The sequence below is a fragment of the Tachysurus fulvidraco genome, chromosome 21 (genome assembly GCF_022655615.1).
Source record: "Tachysurus fulvidraco isolate hzauxx_2018 chromosome 21, HZAU_PFXX_2.0, whole genome shotgun sequence".
In the NCBI taxonomy this organism is placed as follows: domain Eukaryota; kingdom Metazoa; phylum Chordata; class Actinopteri; order Siluriformes; family Bagridae; genus Tachysurus; species Tachysurus fulvidraco.
In genome coordinates, this window is record NC_062538.1 from 14428248 (window position 1) to 14450551 (window position 22304).

A 22304-nucleotide genomic window follows, 5' to 3' on the forward strand; every position below is an offset into this window, starting at 1 on the left:
TTTTGTTACTATGTTTGTATGCTGTCACTCTGAAATTTCATATCTTCACGTCTTCTTTTGACTGCTACAGGAAAGCTGCAGGGAATGAATGAATGCTCAGCCTCGGTCGTCATGTCCTCCAAAAACACCTTGGTCAGTGACAAGGTCATGAATGTGGCCAACATGGGTGTGGTGCCGTCTGGAGAAAATAACATGCACAGGTACTGAAATATACTTCTCTTTAAAATTCATCTTTTGAAACACCAAGCTCTTAAGTATTACTCATTTTCCATATTACACATTTTTTGAAGCACCTAAACTTATTATTACTTACTTCATTTTTGGGTTTTGATTTATGGTTCAACAATCAATGCAGTACTAAGGAAGGAACAGTAAACAGGAATGACAGACTAAAATAACCAACTGTGCAGTGTGGATATTTTGCAATAACCATCACACATGAAGATAGAAAAATGCAGTCCTGTTCACTTCGTTGAATTTGAGACGACTGAGTTGACATCTCCATCGTAGGCCACAGGGAGACAAGATAATCAGCAATGGTACCATCTTGCTTTAAAAAGCAAAACAAAAAACCTATGTATCATTTGGAAATAAGTAGTACAGGTGCTCTCAACAAGTACTTGTACATGGGTGTGTCCTCTAAATGGTGCCGTGACATGACACATGACCCATTGACCAATCAAAAATAAATAAATAAACAGTTCTATGTTGCACTGTAGGAATAATAAATGTAAGATAACATGGACATGAGTGATTGTGTATCAAACCACTAGTGTTGTTTAATCCACAATTTCAGAAATCAGTTTCAGAATATGAAGTTTCTCAGACTATTAGGTCAGAGTCAGACAGTAAATCATTAAGAGCCAGAAAACTGAAGTTAACTGTGGTCCAACTAGCCAACAAAAAATACAGAACATAATGCATAATAAATGCTGTCTGATTCTGACCTAAAAGTCTGAGAAACTTCATGTTTCTGTGAAATGAATAACAATTATAACTTACCCAGTTTATCTTTAACATCTTTGTTTCTAAATTTCTGATTTTAGTGTTTAATGCAGTTTTCCTTATAATTAAATGATGGCTTTCATTAAGGTGAACAGTTTTATAAAGGAACTTGACTTGGTGAACTACCTGTTTAATCTAATTCTATACAGCTTTCAATGAGCTGAATGTTGCCACCTTGGTAAACATTGCGTTGTGAGAAGGATGTGTTTGACAAAGGACATGACAAATGATAAGCGACATGCGAGTTGAGATTTTCACAACTGCGCACACAGAAGGGCACCTTTGGGTTCATTACACTGACATGCTCATTTCCTGGCTTTGCTAATGGATGTTGCAAAGGTAGTCCAATAAACAACTCCCTTAAATAAAGAATATCACTTTTGTGAAGTCCTCTATTAGTTTGATGAAGAGGACGAAAACTTCAAGTTGTTGACCCGGTGTCCAAATTTCCCAGCTCTCAAACAATTTCTGGAGAGCAGCATTAACTCAGTTGTCGAGACATTGTGCTACTGTTCGATATGTTGTCTGAATCCCAGCACTGCCAAGATGCCCCTGCTGGACCCTTAACCCTCTAAGTGTAAATTAGATAAATCTAAGTTGCTTTGCTTAAGGTCATCTGCCCAATACCCTAAATGTAAATGTAACACATAGATACAAATGAGGATTATGGTTACCCAATCCCAGTTCACTGTCTGGTCTGCAAGCACCATTTAGATTGGGCAGGGCACATAGATCAGTAAGCATAAGAGCTCCTGATCTCAGAAATTGACTGAAAATGTTCTGTGACATCTGGCACAATTGCTGCTTTGGCGGTAAAAGCATGTTTAACAGTATTTTATTGCTAAGAAGTACTACACACACAAAAAAACAACTTTGATATAAATAAAAACCGGAGAAAGAATATAAGGTAAACCCAGAAATCAGGAAAGTGATTCACCACCTTTTCACATTAGAACTTTTAAGCGTGTGCCTCATCCTTGGTTCATCCCATGGCTTTCCTTGATGACCACAGGATTACCCAATCACATCAGCGTAGTGATGCTGAAGGTGCCCTTCTGCATGCATGCAGTGATGCTAAATGCTTCTCTTCTCTCTGTACTGTTATTTAATGTGCTGGGAGTGTGAAAGGAATAGTGAGGAAAAATGAAAAAATTAAAGCTCATGTAAGAATTGGACAGAACACACATTTAGTCCAAAAAAATTATTTTAATTTATAAGTGATGTGACATACAGCTAATTTACCCATTCTGCTTAGTTGTTTTTTTTGCCATTATTATTATTGTTGTTGTTGTTGTAAATACTACTACAGATTATTAATAATAATAATGGCAAATGTAAATCTGGTGTACTTAACCTGTAATTGTTTTAAATTCATCCAAAGCACTCACCTGATATTTGAAATTCCAATCCTTTGTCCTTAGATGTTACAGATTAACATTTTAATAAATTACATTTTTCCATGCTGTGTATTATTAACCCAGCAGTTAGTTCACACCCCCAAACCAGATGTGATAATGTCATAATACTCATGTATGTTTATGTGCAATCAAATAATCCATTAGTAATTTAATTGATGGCTCAATTAGATTGAATTGAATTCAATTTCAGTCAGATCGCAATGGGTGGTGTAAATCTAAAATAATTCGTAATGTAAAGGCTCTTATCCGACTGTTTTGTTAATCGAATTTAATAATTCTTTGCGCTCTGTGCTTGTGCACATGTTTTATTGGGAATATATGTAAATGATTATTAGAATCAGGTTGCGATGTTTAGGGTACATATCAACAGTACTTTCAGAATTTGCAGTTGGATCAAATTCATCCAGATTGTGCAAAATGTACATGTAAACATAACTACTAACTGATAATACTGTTAATAATACTATTCCTATTTTAATACCACTGACATCATTGACAGTGTTAGAATTAAATGGGTTTATTATGCCCATTTCACTTATAATGGTTCTTTATATCAAAGATAAAGATGAATCTACATGCAGGCTTAAAGAACACGTCTTTCTGGTGGATCACACTTGGTTTAGCTGCTTGTGAAAAGCTTTTTGTGTGAACTGCCCATAAGTAGCCATTATAACATCATTTGTTCTTTTTTTTTTTTTTTTTTTTTTTTTTGTTAATAATTAAATTATCATCAGTCTGTCGCTCTGCCTTGCTCATTAGGGATACATTTAATTTAGAATTTGTATCCTTAATTTATATATTTATGTAAAGCTTTGTGACGATATTTATTGGTAAAAGCACTATGCAAATAATATTGAACTGAAAATTATATTTATATACACAAGTGACTGAAAATTAAATGGCACCCAAATAAAAGAGCAAAGCTCTAGAATTATGCTTTCACTGGCATGAAAGTGAAACCTGAAAAGGTCTTCTTGTGCGGATCACAGTGTTTGGTCATAGTTGATTCAAAACAATAAAAAAAAAATGCTGGAAATCTATTTAAAATATTCAAAAAGGAAGAAAAGAAGTGAAACAATTCTACAATTATTTGAGTATGTTGTAGGGGTCTATTTTTTTTAGCCTCTGTCAGTTCCTGTGTGCAGCAGTAGAGGGCAGTGTTGTTCGTGTAAACGGTTAGTGTCGCTGCACTGAAAGAGTATAGTGTGACCTTGGAAATTGTGATTGGTCAAGTAATACAGACCTATCCCCTCCACTGCCATCTATTTTTATGTATACTTTGCAAAACACTATGTAAATTTAACAACAGACTTGTGTGTTGAACTTTAGTAAACGTGCATGGATGTGTATGCGTAGAAATTATGAGTAGTGTTTGTCAACTGGAGAAAAGGCTTGTGAGGTCCATTTTCCCTCACAACTTGACAATCATTAGTTTTTACAAAAGAAGCAGTCTTTTGTCACAACATAATTGAGGCACTGTAAAACTTTACAAATACAATTGTGTTTTGTTGAACCTAGGAAGCTGCATTGGGTCAAGACTTAAAAGATGTTGTGTGTGAAATAGCAAATGATGTACAGATCATTGGCTGTTTCTCACAAAGGATCTGTTATGTTTATCTTTGTATGAAGGATGATTGACATTATATAAGACAGAGTAGTGATTTGACTTCTGTAAACGTGCTGCTCTAGTGTTTGTCTGAGCAGCACGGTTCCTCGATTACATTGTAGATATTGCTAAGAACAAACAATAGCCAGGGACTCAAGTGAGTTAGTATGTAAGAGCTAAATCCCATTAGAAGATTCACAGCAGTGTATAATGAAGATATCTCAAATTACTGACTGTGTATTTGTTTTGTGAAAGGACAGTTATATGGCCTTCTAATTGATTTTTGCATTAATCTATTTAAAAAACTTGATAAAGACTTAAGACTAAAATGATAGTTTAAAGTCTTAATCGAGTATAATAGACATACTTCTGCAAATGTTTAAAAATTAAGTGTTTTAATTTTTCAAAGCGTGTTTAGCTCAGAGCATTCAGGGGTGTTTTAGAAAGGTCTCTACATCTGTTATAAGGTAATTGAGTAATGCTTGGAACCAGTAAAGACTCAAGAGGCTAAGCTTCACTTGCATAAATGCTAGAATGGTTTGGACAGTAACAAAAATTTCAAAGCCTAACTAGTGTGTGTGTGTGTGTATATATATATATATATATATATATATATATATATATATATATATATATATATATATATATATATATATATATATATATATATATATAGAATAAATGCTGGTGTGCAGAAATGCAAGAAATCTTACTATGGATGGTTTCTGGATCGAGGTGCGTGCAGAAACCATAAAGGCACAATGATGATTAGGCTTCATAGGGCAATGCCCTGGCAATTTAGCATGTTGGTAGGACACTGAAGCAGTCACATGTGAAATCTTCAGGAGGTGGAGAACCGTTCTGGGTGTTCTGTAAAGAAAACATGGCATGTGGAGGGAGAACAGTAAGAAAAAATTTTCTGTACTTATGTCTTGAAATGATTGTAGTTTATCTGCGAATTTAAGCAGCGTAGGTGGATTGTATGGGAATGTCAAATGATCTGGTGAGTGTCTGTGGTATTTGAAAGACCATAGCATAATGACATTCAAACAGTATGTAAATTATTTTTGTTAAGATTTCATTAAAGATGATGTGTCTCCAGGAAAAAGTGCTTAAGGGCAGCTCAGGATCTTCTGTCACAGCAGAGATAACATGAACAGGAAAGCTACTGACCTGTGGGGAACTCCTCTAGTGAACCTGTGGGGCTAACGATACTGAACCTCTCCATGCTACATGGATGAAGATAAAGGGTTAAATTCTTTCCTGTTTACACTGAGCACTTCTCATACCCCTGACTGTGTGTGGAAAAGTGAGTTCACACCAGTTCTTTTCCATGGTCGTCGTCATGTATTGCATGAAATCTTGCACAAAATGGCTGCAAGGTGGTAATAATTCCACATAACGATAAAGCATTGGAATAAACACTAAACTGATTTTACGACCTTTGCACATTTTCACAGCTTTCCCATGAAACTGAAACATGATTTTATCAGTCATGTCTGCATCATGTTTATCTTTGATATAAAGAAACTTTCTCATACTCTCTGTGGTATGTGAAAGATGCCAGTTGTGTGAAAGTATTTGTTCTGTAAGTAAATGGATATTTGATTATGGTTTGTCTGATCAATGTTGATAACCTGCCCAAGGAATACAGATTAAGTAATAGCTTAATTACTTATTTACAAAGTATTTTATCGCACAGTGCTTTCAATTTTCTTTGCCACTGTCAAGAGTACAAATCACAGTTTGGTGCAACAATTATTCACTTTCAGAAACATTATTGTTCAAATGATGCAATGCTAATGTATAGTGATGACTGAAAGACTCGATTCAGAGCTGTTATTTGAATCATTCCAGAATAGTTTAGGCTTTGACATGCCCCCTGTAAGTCTCAAAGAACCCATAGAATCTGTGTAAGATCCCTAAAACACCTTTACTTTGTGTCTCATAATGTTGGCAATGGTTGAACCTTGTTAAATGATGAACTGGTATTGGAGGCAGGCAATAAGTGCGAGTTCTCTGACTGGCTTCTGAGTCTAGCATATCAGTGCAGGAGAAAGAAATGGAAGTAAGCAGAGCAGGGAAACAATACTCAAGAAGACACACAGTGTATCTCATGTATCACCAACTCAGCTGCTATTGGCATTTACATTTATGGCATTTGGCAGACATTCTTATCCAGAACAACTTACAGAAGTGCTTTGTGATCTCAATAAAAAAACACATCCTTGTGGTAGGTCAGGGACAAAGTTTACCATCTTAGTTCAATGGAGACATGCATCAAAGCTCACCAACTGGGTTTTTACTATGAGAGCTAGTGGACGCAGTCAAGCAGTACTAGAGGATATGAGGGTGCATGGAACGGTGCAGGGTTGTGATAAGGGCTTTAAGGTAGTTTGGTGCTGGGTTGTGTTTGGCTTTGTAGGCAAGCATCAGTGCTTTAAATCGAATGCAGGCAGCTACGGGAAGCCACTGCAATGAGGTATTGTGGGAGAAATTGGAGAGGTTGAATTCCGAGGTGTTCTGGATTAGTTGCAGAGATCAGATGGTGTGCAGGGGTGTACCTGCCAGCAGTGAGGAGAGGTAGTTCAGATCGGATGTACAAAGCTGGTATCTAGTCTAGTTTGTTTGTCCATGTACAAACCATATACCACACTTAAAGACGTTTATGCTTCTTTTTTCAACATGTTTTTACTTTTGTTAACTGTTTCCTACATAACTCAGTGTTGTTTAATTGCCTGCCCATGTACCTGTACTAGTTTTACACGAACACCAATGCACAGCATTATGCTTTTCATTCTCATTGATCACTAACTAGCCAGCTGTGTGTGTGCCCTGTAGCTGCATTTCATTCTGGAACTCTGGATTTCTGAACTCTTAAACGCATGACAGAAAGTTCAGTATGTATGTATGTGTTTTAGGGTGTCTTATATGCAATACAGTGTATTGTATGTGGATGCCATCCATCTAGTTTCTGTACCACTTAAACTACATATGGTCACGAGGGAGCCTGGAGCTCATCCCAGAAAACACCCAAGATGGGTTGTCAACCCATTGTTGGCTAATTGGCATCTCTAAATTATTTATAGTGTGTAAACTGTACAATGCAATGTCTGGTAACGGAAACCTAAGTACCCAGAGGACACCCCCAAAGCACAGAAAAAACGTGAAAACTCCACACAGGGCAGATTTGGAGGTTTTAGGCTAATGTGTAAATTTTGCTAACCACTAACCAAGTGGTCAGTGGATTAAAGCTTCTTTGTGGACTCTTCCATATCAGATGGTAAGTTTAAAGTAGAGCATCCATATGACATTTCTTTTCACTTGGATGCTGAACATACATGGGTATTGACCCTCTGCATTTGTCACAGTGGTTCAGCTTTTCAGGGAAATGAAACAACGGAAGGTGATCATCAGTCAGTGTGTCAAGGCAATAAGTTCTCTCAAGTGTAGCATTTGTGAGTGTATCTGAATCTGCTAATCGTATCGCCTTGAGCAGCTGGTTAGCAGTCGTGACGTCCCCTGTAGGCAGCATTGTGTGATGCTGTCATGGCTAAATAGGGATTTGTGTTGGTATATGTGTCAGTTGGGATAGGGAGAGGGGGAAGGAGGTAAATGGGCTGGGGTGGCTTATTGTGTTGCGCAATGGGAGGTGTGTCACTGAAAAAAGCAGGACCAGTGTGTGTACTAAATGCTTTATTGTTGTGATATGGCGTCAAAGTGGAAGCAGATGGCAAGGAAGAGCATGCTTGTGTGTGCGCGCGCACATTGGAGTAGCAGTGGGGGGATTTTTCACACTGCACTACAAAATCAACATCAGATATGCAATAGTACTTGCTCTTTGTGTCGTGCACACAGCCTCCCCCTTGAGGTGCTCTCTGACCCCAGTGTCTGTACAGGGCAGGTGGGTGGGCATGTGGGAAAGAACGATTGACAGACGGCCTCTCTCAGCCCTTAATAGCTTTTTAATCAGCTGGCATAATAGAGTAGCTGAGCCTCCTCCTGAGCTAACACATTCTCTGTTTATTTTCTAAGTAGAAAATTCTTTTTTTTTGTCTTAACTTGTATTATTTTACAAAGCTTCTTAATACTTCTGTTTACATACAGATTAATATCCATTAATCTGGTGTTTTGGTTACAATGAAAAAAACCCTTCTTGTACACAAAAAATCCTAAACAAATCCTAAACAAATTATTTTCTATGTAATATTGAAATGATCTGTATTAGTTGTATTGCCTTCTGCAATTTAAATTTGAAATCAACAAAAATTCAGCTCCTCTGTAGCACTCATTTACTGTGATCTGGCATTCATTGACCAATATGATCAAGCTCTGTTCCCTTTCAGAGATCTGTGTAATTCTTTTAATACACTTCTTCTTAGTGTTGGTTTATTTATTCTATTATGTTTAGCATTCAAAAAGTTATTATACTCACAAAAATGCACTTTATAGTTACAGATTTTGATTTGAAGTGTTTGTAAATGTGTTGATATAAACATTCCAAAACTTGATTTTCGGCATTTAAGTAATCTGGTAAAGGGGAAAAAAAGATTTTTTTTTTTTGTACTGAGTCACTCAGTAAGAGCAGGTCTCTAATGAGCATTGCTACACGTTGTGAAGCTCTCAGCTTCACTTTATTTTCCTGTACTCTCCTGATATTGTAGGCTAAGTTAAATCAAGTAGCTTTATCTTATTTATTTCGTCTTCATTAATGACTGAAATCAAAAAATAAACCAGAAGCTTGTTTATGTTGTGAGATAGCTTGCATGATTTATTTTGGAAAGCCGTGCACACACTCGACCTTTCAAAGTTGTAAACCTTCTATATAGTCTTCTCTTAAAGTTTTAGAATGGGAAGAACAAGTCTTTTGTTTTTGCTTTACTCTGAACAATACATCAGTTGTTGTTTAATACTTTAAAACGTAAATTAAACTACAGCTGAAATTCAGATCAATTGTTTCATATCTTTTGAGCTCAAACCCAAATGTCTTCACTGTACAACAAAAAACAAACAGTTGAGGTCGATTTGGAGGGGTTTGTACACTCACTGTCCTCTTTAGCAGGAATGTACAGTATATCCACACCTGATTAATGTATTATCAAATCATTTAGCTACACATCAAGTGCTTTAGTTAATGTTCATATCAAACCCCGTAATGGAGAACAATTGTGATCGTTGTAACTTTAACTGTTATGGTTGTTGGTATCACATGGGTTTGAGTATGCTGATCTCCTGGGGTCTGTAATATTTACACACAATGGTATATGGCCAAATTGGTTCAAGCTGTCAGAAACAATGTAGTAACTTGTAATATTCACACCTTACAATTGTGGTGGACAGAAAAACATCTTAGCATGCTCAAAACAATGAACCTTGAGGTGGATGAGCTACAACAGCAGAAGACTACATCAGGTTGCAAGAATTGGAATCTGAGGCGGTCATGGACATAGACTCATGCAAACTGAACAGTTGAAGATTAGTTTGTAAAAATCACTTGGTCTTTACCCAGCTGTCCAGCTGAGTCTGTGCCCAGGATAGCCTTCATCAGATTCAGCATCAGACCTGATGTAGTCTTCTGCTGTTGTAGCCCATCCACACCTCAAGGGTTGGTGATTTTCTGTTAACAGCTACAGCTATACAGAGAGATTTAAGTTGTTTTGACTTTGTCAGCTCAAACCAGTCTGGCCATTCTCCTCTGATCTCTCTCGTCAAAAAGGTGTATCAGCCTGCAGATCCTCCACACACAGTGGATTTTTTTTTTTTATACCATTCCATGTAAACACACTATATACACTATATTGCTGTTTAAAAAAACTAAATAAAAAAATGTCTGATGGCTATACATGTAGCAACCTTAACATTATTGATTTGAATGACTAGTAACACTGTAATACAAACACTCACAGACTTTGAGTATTACATTATTTTCAGAAACATTGTATTTTGAATTACCTTTCTGTTTGTGTGTAGGTTTGCAGCCAAGCTGGTGAGCTCTGGCACCCTGGTGTTGGTGTGTGTGGTACAGAAAGATGTCAGTGCTCAACTAACTGTCAACACAGAAAAGACGGTCATCGGCTCCATGCTACTCCATGAGCTTCAGATAGCTCTTGGTGCTGCATAGAATACAACTTGTACCCACAACACACACACACACACACACACACACACACACACACACACACTTAACCTAGAATATACAGGATGAATGAGCGAGTGACCAGCAAAAAACAGACGGACACATTTTTTTTTCTGTTCTAATGTATGTAAAGGCTAAAATCACCTTTCCTTTAGTTTTGCAAAAAATTATATTTCGATCAGAAATTTAAGCATTTCTTATTTACTTTTTGTCGTATACCATTCCCTATGTGAACAACCACCTTCTTATATATACAGTAGTTCAACCGCATCCCAATTCCTGATTCATGTACTTGTATGATCAATTAAAAAATTGTAACGGTTACATGGAGGGTTTTTTTTTTTTTTTTATCGCAGGTTTTGATTCTCAATAGCTAATTGTACCATGGATAACAAAAAGAAACTGCTTTAATTTCATTGTCTTTGTTTAATTTATCATTGTGCATAAAAGGAGTTGAAGAAATGCTTCAGTTACTTACACAAATACTTCACTTTTTCATTGATACTTTTACAATTTTTTATCTTATGCAGGTTTATATTTTACAATTCCATTAAATAATTTGATAAATCAGCAGTTTTTCTGCAAAACTTTCTTAAATCAAAGGAATTTGTAAGAAAGGCCCTAATCTGTATAGTTATTATTTAAATAAAATGTGACCATGTTTTCAGAGGGACAAATATACATTACTAGTGTTGTGTGGGTCTGATGGCAGATTCCACAAAATTCAAATTCTGTCATTTCTATCTTCTTCTTAAACCATTACTGTTATGTACAACTCTGCAGTTTTGAATTTCTTCAATAGTCCTGTATTGAATCACTATATGAAAGAAAAGGAACAACTGCCCTTAGATTACAATTATTAATTCATCATTAAAATGTAGAAACAGTTTCCCATTCTTTACTCTGTACAGAGAAACATGACAATTCTGTAGTAAACATCCCTATACTACAGATTGATGGAGATTGGGGGACTTTATTACATACTGCTCTTTATTCAGGATCAGAGCCCGTGGGCTTCAAGACTATAGCCATAAATCGTACATACATGCACTCTGTGCCATCATCAAAAAGGTCATACTGTTGACAGTTTTATGAGAATGTGAGTGCATCTCTCTCTATCGTGCCTAAGTGTAGGTTGTAAGGATGCCACAGAACCATTAGGATGCGGACAGACACAATTTTTGATCTAGTTGCTGGGTGTGTTGTTTTGGCCCAGCTGGAAATTTACTGTATTGATGATTACAAAAAAAGATGAAATAAAGATTTTTTTTTTACATAAAAGTTGTCAACTTATTTTTCTTTACAGAAATACAATTTGTTAAACATTTAGATGTAAACATTAATGCCCCTCTAAAGTAGTAACTGAAACCATAAGTGTTAAAAAGCACATTCCTAATTCTACCAATATAATGAAAATGGGCAATTACTGTACACCTTGTGTTGGTGGTACTGATGTTTCTATGTTGTGATTGAAACATGTGTTTTCTGTCTTGCTCCCAACTAAAGCAAGAAACCAAGAGTTGGAAGACATTTGAGTGATGACTATTTTTAAACTCATAAACCTTTTGTAAATACACAACTGTCAAAGCTTTGCAATGACATTGAAATTGTTTGTGTGTGTTATGACTGTATTGCCATGGCAACTGCTTATTTGAGCCACATGCTCTACATGCGCTGTAACGGCAACCATTCTGTTAATTAGTAGCTGGCTGTAGGTGGCTCGCTCGTGCCTTAAATAAGACCCTGGGAATTAATTGTGACGATTGTGTGATCATGTGGTTCCATCTACGTGACTCATTTTTGTGGTTCAGTAAAATTGAACTGAAGTGGTATAATTTCAGACACAACATGAAGAACATGAAGTCGCAAAGAAAGTAGTGCTTAGCTTTTATACAATATATATATATATATATATATATATATATATATATATATATATATATAACATTATAATATGTAAAAGCTATATATAAACACCAATTTCTTTAAGATTGTATCATAGTTATTTCCCATAATTAGCCTGTGTTATCCATTCTCTGTTCTCCTCTGTGTATACATTTGGCTCAGAAGCATGCACGATAATGTCTATAATGTCTGAGATACTCTCTCAGTAAACATTGGACATGCCACACTTTATTAGCAAACACTCAGGATCCGTAACCGACATACAGTATTGATTAACATACTGAGTCCTTACTTATCACCACCAGCAATCCTGATCCTACTACTTAGACTAATTACATACCGCAATAGATGTGAGCACACAAATTAGTCATTTTAAATGTTCCTACGTGTTACATAAACTCACTTCTGTTGTACATTTATACTGTTAAATTATCATTATTTCTAAATATAAACTGTCACTACTTACTTCCATCCCTTTTTTTTTTACTGCATGTTTTTTTTCTATACTAAAGCTTGGTATATGTGATCCTGTTGGTTGTTGTTGCACTCCCTCAGGATTCTCTCTTTGGGCCCAGTGAAATATACTGTGTAACAGCGATTCAGCCATAAAATGTGGCTCTTAAATAAGTGATAAATGTGTAGAGTCTGTCTTAGTGAGACAACAAATGCTGAACAGGCACAAAGTGAAATAGAAGGGAGAATAAGTGCTTTTTTTGTTGTTAAAATATGCAGTGTTAACAGTTTAGCTAATTTAACAGTTAAACGGTTGGCAACCTGTTGATCTCACAGGGCTGGAACAGTCTGAAAGCAAGAGTCAGATTTAAGCTTTCCCTATATACTTTATTTTTCCCAAATAACTATGTAAACCAAGTGGAGCTACAGAATGCTGAAGCCTGCAGAAAAAATCAGAAAAATCTTGTATCTTCTGTTGCATCAGTCACTACAGAGTTTCAAACTACCACTAGAAGCAGCATCAGCATAGATGGGTATCCTCCTGGGGCTGTTTTTCAGTTTTTGGTCTAAGCCCATTAGTTCCAGTGAAGGGTAAAGTTAATGCTTTATCATGCAAAGACATTTTAGACAATTGTTTGCTATGCCAAATTGTTACTATTTGTGGCAACAGCTTGTACCGTTGTGTTCAAAGCAAGAGAAATAAAGCTAAGGTTTGACAAGGTTGTAACTCTAGTGGCTTGAAAAGAGCCTTGACCTCAAGCCCACTGAACCCATTTGACCAACAAATTCCCTCAGACACACTACACAATTTTGGAGTAAGGTGTCTCTGGATGTTTTGTCCCAGAAGATTGATATAGCAGTTGTTGGATTTGTGTCATGGCTAGCTTGTCACCCTAATGTAAACCACTGAGGACCTGTGTGATATATTTGGTTGTGATCATACATAATAAATAATCAAGAGGTCAGTGGTTTATTCTTTACCTATATGTAAATAATCTCACTAACATTTTCTGCACATTATTATTAATCAAATTTTTCCCATGTCAAGCACTCCAAGTTCTACACCAATATACAACAGAACAGTATCCTGATCTCTGTATAGGGATGGAAATCAATCACTATACTGTACCATGCAGTTATGAATGCCATGGGCTATCACACTCCAATATATAAGTAGAAGTCACACTTGCATTGAATTTCTGTTCTTTGGCTTTTATTGCTTCAGTTATTTTTTTTTCAGTGGTAGTGACATTATGCTTATTTAATGCATTAAAATTTTTATCCTTTATAGAGATGAACATTTCATTGCTAAAAGCTGCAATAAAATTCCACTTGATTACTGCAGTGCAATTTGTAATTGTTCAATAATAGGCTGAGTAGAACGTTTTCATATGATTAAGAGTGTTTTCCTTTCATGTTAAAACCACCATTTAAGACCTAAAGTTCATCACTTGGTGCAAAGATTTAACTGCCATCATGGCAGGTGTTTTATGGGCACCTGTTTTTTATATATTTATATATTTATTTTACAGAAAAGCAGAAAGTGCTGTAATGGCAAAAGCTGTGAGTACACTATAGTGTCTTAATTAGTAGCTTTTTGTGCATTAAGGGGTCTGAATTGGTTCTATTAGAACCATAAAACATCTTAGTGTGTTGTGTTTTTAGTCAGTGGAGAAAAGCTCTAGTTGGTTAATTAAAAGTAAACAGACAAATGCATATATAGGCCTTTGTGTGTGTGTGTGTGTGTGTGTGTGTGTGTGTGTGTGTGTGTGTGTGTGTGTGTGTGTGTGTGTGTGTGTGTGTGCACGCACATGTTAGTGTAAATTGAGAGCTACAAGGAGGAATCAAAGTGAGTTAATATGGATTAATGAACTGAAGGGCTTGAGCACCGAGAGTGGATTTGGGTAACATGCTTGACTGGTCTATTCAACCCTAATTTAGCCATGTAAAGGTCGCCCTCCTGGTATACACACACACACACACACACACACACACACACACACACAGCTGTGCATATGTCCAAGTTGAAAGCTAACAAAGATCTGCATTAGTGTTGCCTTCTTCAGGGCCACAATTTCTCCCCGTGAATGAAAAAAGCATGCCTCTTGCATTTAAAAATCCTATCTGCACTCCAGTCTCCAGTCTGGCTTTTTACATTAAGGCTTCTTTCATAAACAATTAGGATGCCGTCACTGGCTTAATTTAAGTGGGTGCTTTAGAGAGGAGGCTCGTGAGAGGACTTTTCAGAATGGATGGTGGATAAATAGAGCAGATTCAGATCAGGGAACATAGGATATATTATTAAAGTATTCTTCTTTTCTTTGTGTGCAGTATATGGAAATATATATCCAGCATAACAATGTAATAAGCAGTATTAGATATTAAAAACAAACTGTTTACAGTATCAGAACTGTTTCTCAAGAAATTTACTATACAACTAAAAAACACTATCTCTACACTTTTTTACAGAAATACATTCTAAACTAATTGACTGATTATTGCATTGTTCTTAACATGTATCTCTCTTTATAAAAAAAAAAGCCATTTGGTTTTAGTCAAATGTGTTATGGGGATTACAAAAGAAAATACATGAAATACTGTTTATGCAAACATTTATAAGTAACAAAAACTGCATGCATACCTAACTTTTTTTAAGGAGTGTGTCATCTTTTCTTTGAAGGACTCTTTTTTTTCAGTGGCTCCCCAATGGCAATGTATGAGAGTATAAGCAAATCAACACTGAGCTGCCAAGTTATTAAGAACCTCACTGGCTATTTTATCAGACACAACTACCACATGTCACTTTGTACAGCTAATGAATCTAGGCCGACTGGTATTCAGTGCAATGTGTAAGCCCACCACTACACTACAGCTTCCATCATTAAATAGGGAACACCACAGTACCTCTGCTAAGCAGATATTATTTGGCTTATATGGAAAACGGGGTTCGTAATTTGAAGGGTCCTGCGAATATAAAGATATATTTTTAAGGAATATAAAAATGTCATGTGATCGGAAAATTGTGACTTTTTACTTCCCTAAAAAAAATGAACAGAGGAGCACGCGCGCAGGTGCGCATATAGTGGCCGGTACTGATAGGCGAATCTGGCTGAACAGCATGAGAGGAGTGCTGGCCAAAGTGAAAAACAAAAGCGAGCGCCATCTCCTCCTTGCAATATGGATTACAAATTGGCTATTTGTGTCGCGCCTCTTTAGGGGCCGAGAAAGCAGTAGGCGGACACACACACATCCTGCCCTCAGGGGACTGACGGTCTATAAGGTATTCTGCTTTTAAGCAAGAGACAAGGCTGGTTAGGGATGGGGCATAATGATGTCACGGGAACGCGCACGGCGTGTCATTAAATGCCGCCTCCTCTCACACTTTCCTGTCTTTCCTTTTGCTCAGAGTTCCCCACACGCTCTCATCAGCATGCTAATTTCTCCATTTAGAAACATTCTCCCCCATGGTGAAATTACTTTTTCCGCAGGATCAAAAAAAAAAAAAAAGATGATCAGGCACGAGCGCAAGCCCTGAAATAATTAAGTGCGCACTAAGGCGGGGCAGGTTTGGTCACGCGAGTTTAAATGCGCATCTCATTTTGCGCGAATATGATTCAGGCCACTTTTAGTAAAGAAAAGGGGAACGTTTTGCGCGCACCCTCTTTTTTCTATCCAACATGTCCCTGTAGGCCTCGTGTGAGATTTAATAGACTGAGAGGCAGCTCACGAAATAGAAAAGCGCATTTAAATGTGGTCTCTTTGTTCAAATCGCGGTCCCGCGGGCGAACGCTTCAAATGGAGAGTGACTAGGCTCTAATTGCGCAGTTAAATGGAGAAAGTTGAACGGAGATTATGGGGCCACTTCACGCTAATCCACTCCGTTTTAGAGCTTTAACACAAACTCGGGATCTCTGCCCAGTGTGTGTGTTGGGGTGAGAGAGGGGTGTTAAATAGGGGATAACATAAATGGGCTACACTTACCCAATTAACATTTGCGCGACTCTATTTAGCATCTAAATGTCGTCGTTTTGGGCCGATCTGGACGCTCCTTGGGTCGCACGTATAATGTAAGATTAGAAAACAATAGTCCTACATCCGTTATTCGCGGAAAAATTCTCATAGGACCGAGACTATTTTTTTTGTATGTATTTTATTTTGTTTTATTCTTGCAAGTCATAACATCGACGTGTAAAGTACATGCAACTGTAATCAGTTTCTATGCAAATCTTGTATAGAGTATGTAGAAGCCGGCACGTCACTATGTGTGTGTGTGTGTGTGTGTGTGTGTGTGTGTGTGTGTGTGTGTGTGTGTGTGTGTGTGTGTGCGTGTGCGTGTGTGTGTGTGTTTGTTTTACACCTAGTTTATGGAGTGCTATGGAGGTGTGTGTGTTAAAAGCTCGTATGGGGTGTGTGTGTGTGCGCGCGCGCGCGCGCGTGTGTAAATGGCTTCACTAATCACTGCGTTTGCGGAGCGATGATTTATGGCGGCTTCTGAATGCGGTCCATGATTAGAGGGGCCGGCACTAAGTGCATTCTGGGGCGTCTCAGCGTGACGGCGGAGAAAATAGGCGCTTTATTTATCGTCCTTTTTGCCGAGCGAAAAAGTCCTCTCCAAATTGAAATATAGCGCGAGTTTACTCTCCTGATTAGGGCCCAAGGCTATCATCAAAACGGAGAGTTACACCTAATTGTGGCCGGATTAATGTGCTCCGAGTGACAGCAATAAACCTAGAGAACGACTGTTGGACTGCGCTGACACACACACACACACACACACACACACACACACACACACACACACACACACACACACACACACACACACACACACACACACACACACACACACACAAGCTTGGGAGTCAAAAAGCCATGGTTCCGCATTGGTCTAGAGTAATGAACGTTAATCTTTGCAGGTTTGCAGGTTACCTCGGCTAGTATTCTAATTCCAGAGTACCCCGGGAGGGCGGATTATAACAGTAAAAGTTTATGTTTATTCATTCTTCTAATATATTGTGACAGTACTGTGCTTCAGGTGGTGATGCGCTGTCCAGGGTGCTACTTTTTACGAGGCCTTATAGCTTTTGTGTGTTGTGTGCATACAAAATTATCTCTTAAATTGAAAACAACCAGTACTGAAATGACAGCACAGTAAAATAATATGCACACCATCTTCTAAGATCTGATACTTAGATTTATCATCATGAATAAATAAAATTTCAGGCACGTGGCAAAATAAAATAAATGTGGCTGTCCATCTTTAATGCAAGCTTTTAGGTTAAAAGAAAGCTTTACCTTTATTTTATTAGTTCTCGTAGACATCATTTATAGTTTAACAAGTTTTATAGTTCCCATAGACACATGCAAATTATTGTTTTTATTGTTATTATACTTTTTCTGCCCCTAAAACCAATAGTGGAGACAAAACTGGAAGTCATAGCATTAAACTAGGTCAGTAGGTGTACTAGTCCCTCCCGCCGCGTTTATGGGCTGATTGGACTGATGGTGTCACTATAGCACAGTTTAATACTACCTTCGACTCTTTTGCACTCCTTTATCAATACTAATAATTTCTTGTATGTTCAAGATCTTCCACGTTTGTGTTGATATTTTCTTCTGCCTGCCACAGGGGAAATAATCCTCCTTCTTTTAAGATATACACGCCTCACATACCACTATATGAATACGTGTATGTGCTTAAAAAAGACAATATCGCTCACTTCAGATGAGTTGTGGGCAAAATTTTCTGCCAGGGATGTATTTGTTATTCTAGAATAATAATTCTTCAAGGTGTCTTTGGTAAAGGCAATGATTTATTTTATAGAACAATGACAATTCAAAGAACTAATTTCAGTTTTTAAAATCACCCTTTATGTGTGCTGTTCAAATAACACAACAGTTAGTTCCCCAGCTAAGTTATTATATTCTCTCTGGATTTTAGATTAAAAGTGAAGTATAACCTATTGCGAATAAAAATGTGATTTTTTTAATAGTGTAGTAGTAACGTTTAGTTTTTTTTACTTTTGTTAACCTTGTCTCAGAGATGCAATGCAGCCATATTGTTCAAAGGGCAATTATATTCAATTAGTTATGTCAGTATATTGATCTAAAGCAGTGCTTTAAAGAGTAGTACATCGTGAAAGTGTTGCATATTTGGTTGTATTTTTTAAAGTGTTCACCCACACTACTTATTGCGTTACTTATCTACTTATCTATTTAATGTTATACCAGATCATGCTATCTCACAAGCTCAGCAATACAAGTCAGCAAAACAAGATTTTGGACATATTTACAAGTCTATATAAAAAATCAAAGCACTTTTTGCAATCACTGCAGCTTTGAAAGTTCTTGGATAGGTCTGTACAAACATTAATCACCCATTTTTTTCACAAGTTCTTAGATTAAATGGGGAGTCTTTGCGAACTGCCATCTTAAGCTTTCTCTGGCCTCTCTGGGCCACTCAAGGACATTCAAAGTCTTGTCCTGAAGTCACTCTGACATTATTTATCTGTACACTTTTGACTGCTGTCGTACTGAAACCTTCAACCCAGTCTTATATCATGTACACTCTGAAGCAGGTTTCTTCTGTGCATTTGGCTGCATTCATCCTTCCTTCAGTTTTCTCAATTATTACAGTTATTGAGCAGCACCTGGCTCTTGTCAGATTTTAAAACTGTTTCAGAAATTCCAACTGGAGAATTTTCCATCATGCTTACAGTGAAATATTCTTATTTATTGTGTGCAGACTGATGGCAAAAGTAAATATAATCTGATTTAAATTCAATTTATTACATAATAAAGTGTGCAAAACGTTATGGGTCTGAATACTTTGACTGCCTATTATAGTGTAGCCAAAACAGCTCAATTTTAACATTTTGCCATTAGGGAATACCGTTGCCATGAGGCAGAGTACTTGGTCTGCCACACTGTTTAGGTAGGTGGTGAATATCAAAGTAACATCCTGCCAGGACCCAATTTGCCAGCAGAACAATGTAAAAGAATCACACTGCCTCCACCGGCTTGCCTTCTTCACATAGTGTGTCCTGGTACCATCTATTCCCCAGGTAAGCAATAAATATGGTCATCCACATGAGGTAAAAGAAAATGTCATTCTTCAGACCAGGCCACCTTCTTTTTCCACTGCTTCAGGGTATAGTTCTAATGCTCAATTGTTCATTGCAGGTGCTTTTGATAGTGGACAGGGGTCATCATCGGCACTCTGACCATTGAGTGAGTGACAGCTCTATGGATGGAAATGCCTTATTAATAAGTGTTAGGAAATAAATTGCCAGATTGATCTGACTGTCAGAAAGGATATAGTAACTCATATAATCATTCTTTACAAACGTGGTGACAAAATCTCAAAATGCACAAAACAATTGATCCTTTAGGTGGATGGTCATCAACAGCAGAAGACCACATACTGTAGGGTTCCAGTCCTGACAACCAAGAACAGGATTCTGAAGCTAAAATGGCCACCAATGGACATATCCAAACTGGACAGTTTTTAAAAAATCCAGTTTTCCAATCCTCAAGGCTGTTTAGTAAAGTAGTGTTATCCTTATCTAAGACTGATTTTCTTCATACTTTTTTGATTGAGGATTTTGATTAAAAAATTGGCCAGCCAGTCCACTTTCAAGCTTATGGAACTCATTTGAGATACTTACACCTAATAGCCTTATACTGATATAAATGACTATATCTGCTAAATTAAGTTATTAACTTGATGAATTTTGGTAAGGTTGTTTTATCCAGCTAATTACATTGGCTAAAAGCTGTATAATAAGCTACATTGCTATTACGACAGTGAAATGGCCAGATAATTGTAATAATCTCAGTCTTCTAATAAGAAAATGTCAGAAGTGTAGAATAGAGTAATCCTTTTTACTTTTCTAATTCATCAGTTTATTTGCTGTGGACTAAGCTAATCTTTTTATTTAATCTCACTCTTCTTTCTCTCAAGTTGTGGTTTGGCTGTTGTCTTTTCTGCTTTTATTCTAGGTTTATTCTGATGATTCCTAGGAATCCTGGACCAACATAAACTCCACTCACCATCAGGCAGTGTAAAACATGATTATTTTTTATTTTTCAAATAAAAAAATCTACTCAAATTAAATCAGAGCTTAATTTACTCAAACATCTATAAGACAGGGTTATCAATAGGCTATCAACCCAAATGGTCCCAAATGACACTCACTATGGGAAGGCACTATAATAAATCAATGTATGTTCTGGTTTATGTCTTCATAAGTATATGGGATCATGTAAAATATCAGCATTGTATAATATCAGCATTGTAAGCACTGAGTTCTCCTTACTTTTGGCTGATAGTTTTTTTTTGTTTGTTTGTTTGTTTGTTTGTTTGTTCGACATTTTAATTATTCTGAAATACTTATTTTGTAAAATTCATTTTAGGCCATTAATCTGATTCACATGTAAGTTTGTGTGTCACGTGTAGAGAGTCTGCTGATAAAAAGATTTTTTCATTACATTGATTGCACTATTTGGTTGCTACAGGTCAAAGAAATGTTATTGCTCTTATGTACGAAAAGACTGTATCTGCTGAATGCGAAGTGACGAATGTCTATGAACATTATAATATGTTGTCCATAGGATACTTCAAGGCCACATCCATATTTCATATTTCAACAAATTTTATAAAAATCAACCAATAGTTACAACTAATAAATACATATACAATAAATGTAATAAATTTAATAAACTTTTCCTTAATTTATTTCATTTCATCATTAATGTCATTAAAGTGTGCCATTTTTATTTTTATTTTTATGTTAATTTTTATAATTTTTTTCTTTATTTATGTTCTCTTGATATCCTCATTGCGAGCTGGATTGAAAAAGATCACAGTAACGGCTTTGTCATGACAGTGACTTTACCACTGTTGCTTTATTTAAAGGGCTTCTCTGACCTTACTGACCTTTTCTGCTGGACATCACAAATTATAGGGCATGGCATTTGTCACAGAATGCCATGATTGTTATTAATTTTAAATGCAATCATTAACACAATCAGTCACTTGACCCTAAAACTGCTGGAGACTAATGACAGCCATGTGTGTGCCATCATGCACTTACTATCCTATAATTTGCTTCTGAATGAATTATTAAATAAGTGTCACAATAGGACAAAATCATACATATCTTAAGCACACACAGAGAGAAGCCAGGATATAAATATTATGCCTGTGAGAAGCATTGCACTCACACTCCAGCTTCTGTATCCATTAGACTCATTTATTAAGTACAATTTGCCTTGTGTCATCATGATGAGTAAATGCTGGGGTGTTAAGAACAAACAGCAAGACACATGGAGCTGACTCACGGAAATTAAGAGCCAATTAAGGAAAGATGGTTCCTGGACAACTGGTTGGCACTTGCGGACAGGGTTATGTCAACTTAATTGCTATTATCTGATCGATCTTTAATGGCGCCATTCAACACACATCACGAACTACAGGTTCCTATGTGAGGAGGGGCAACTGTAAAATGTGTTGTTGCATAAAGATGTCTTGAATGAATATATGTGATATTTATTAAAAGAAATATAACATATATTGGTAAACAACTTTACAGTTCATATTTCTTATCGGGATTGATTGAATTTGTAACCAAATTGTTAGTCAATTAATTACTTGAATGAAACCAGTTGCCTTAATTCATTTACACTGTCTCTTTACTTTATTAGCAGAGCTTAATGTTGTAATAGATTGCTGCTTCACAGGCAATTAAGTCTCAATATAAGTCAAGGCAATTGATTTTCC

The 22304-nt window shown here is 36.7% G+C and overlaps 1 protein-coding gene across 1 annotated transcript in view; it reads left to right on the plus strand.

Moving 5' to 3' along the window:
- The window catches only part of ap3b1a (adaptor related protein complex 3 subunit beta 1a), a 47841-nt gene extending 36995 nt beyond the window's left edge, over nt 1–10846 (plus strand). Inside the window, exons 26-27 of the mRNA XM_027152899.2 lie at nt 71–200; nt 10000–10846. Of these exons, the coding sequence (XP_027008700.2) occupies nt 71–200; nt 10000–10150 (281 nt within the window). The 3' untranslated portion in view covers nt 10151–10846. The remainder of the gene's footprint in view (nt 1–70; nt 201–9999) is intronic.
- Nucleotides 10847–22304: the final 11458 nt, after the last annotated feature.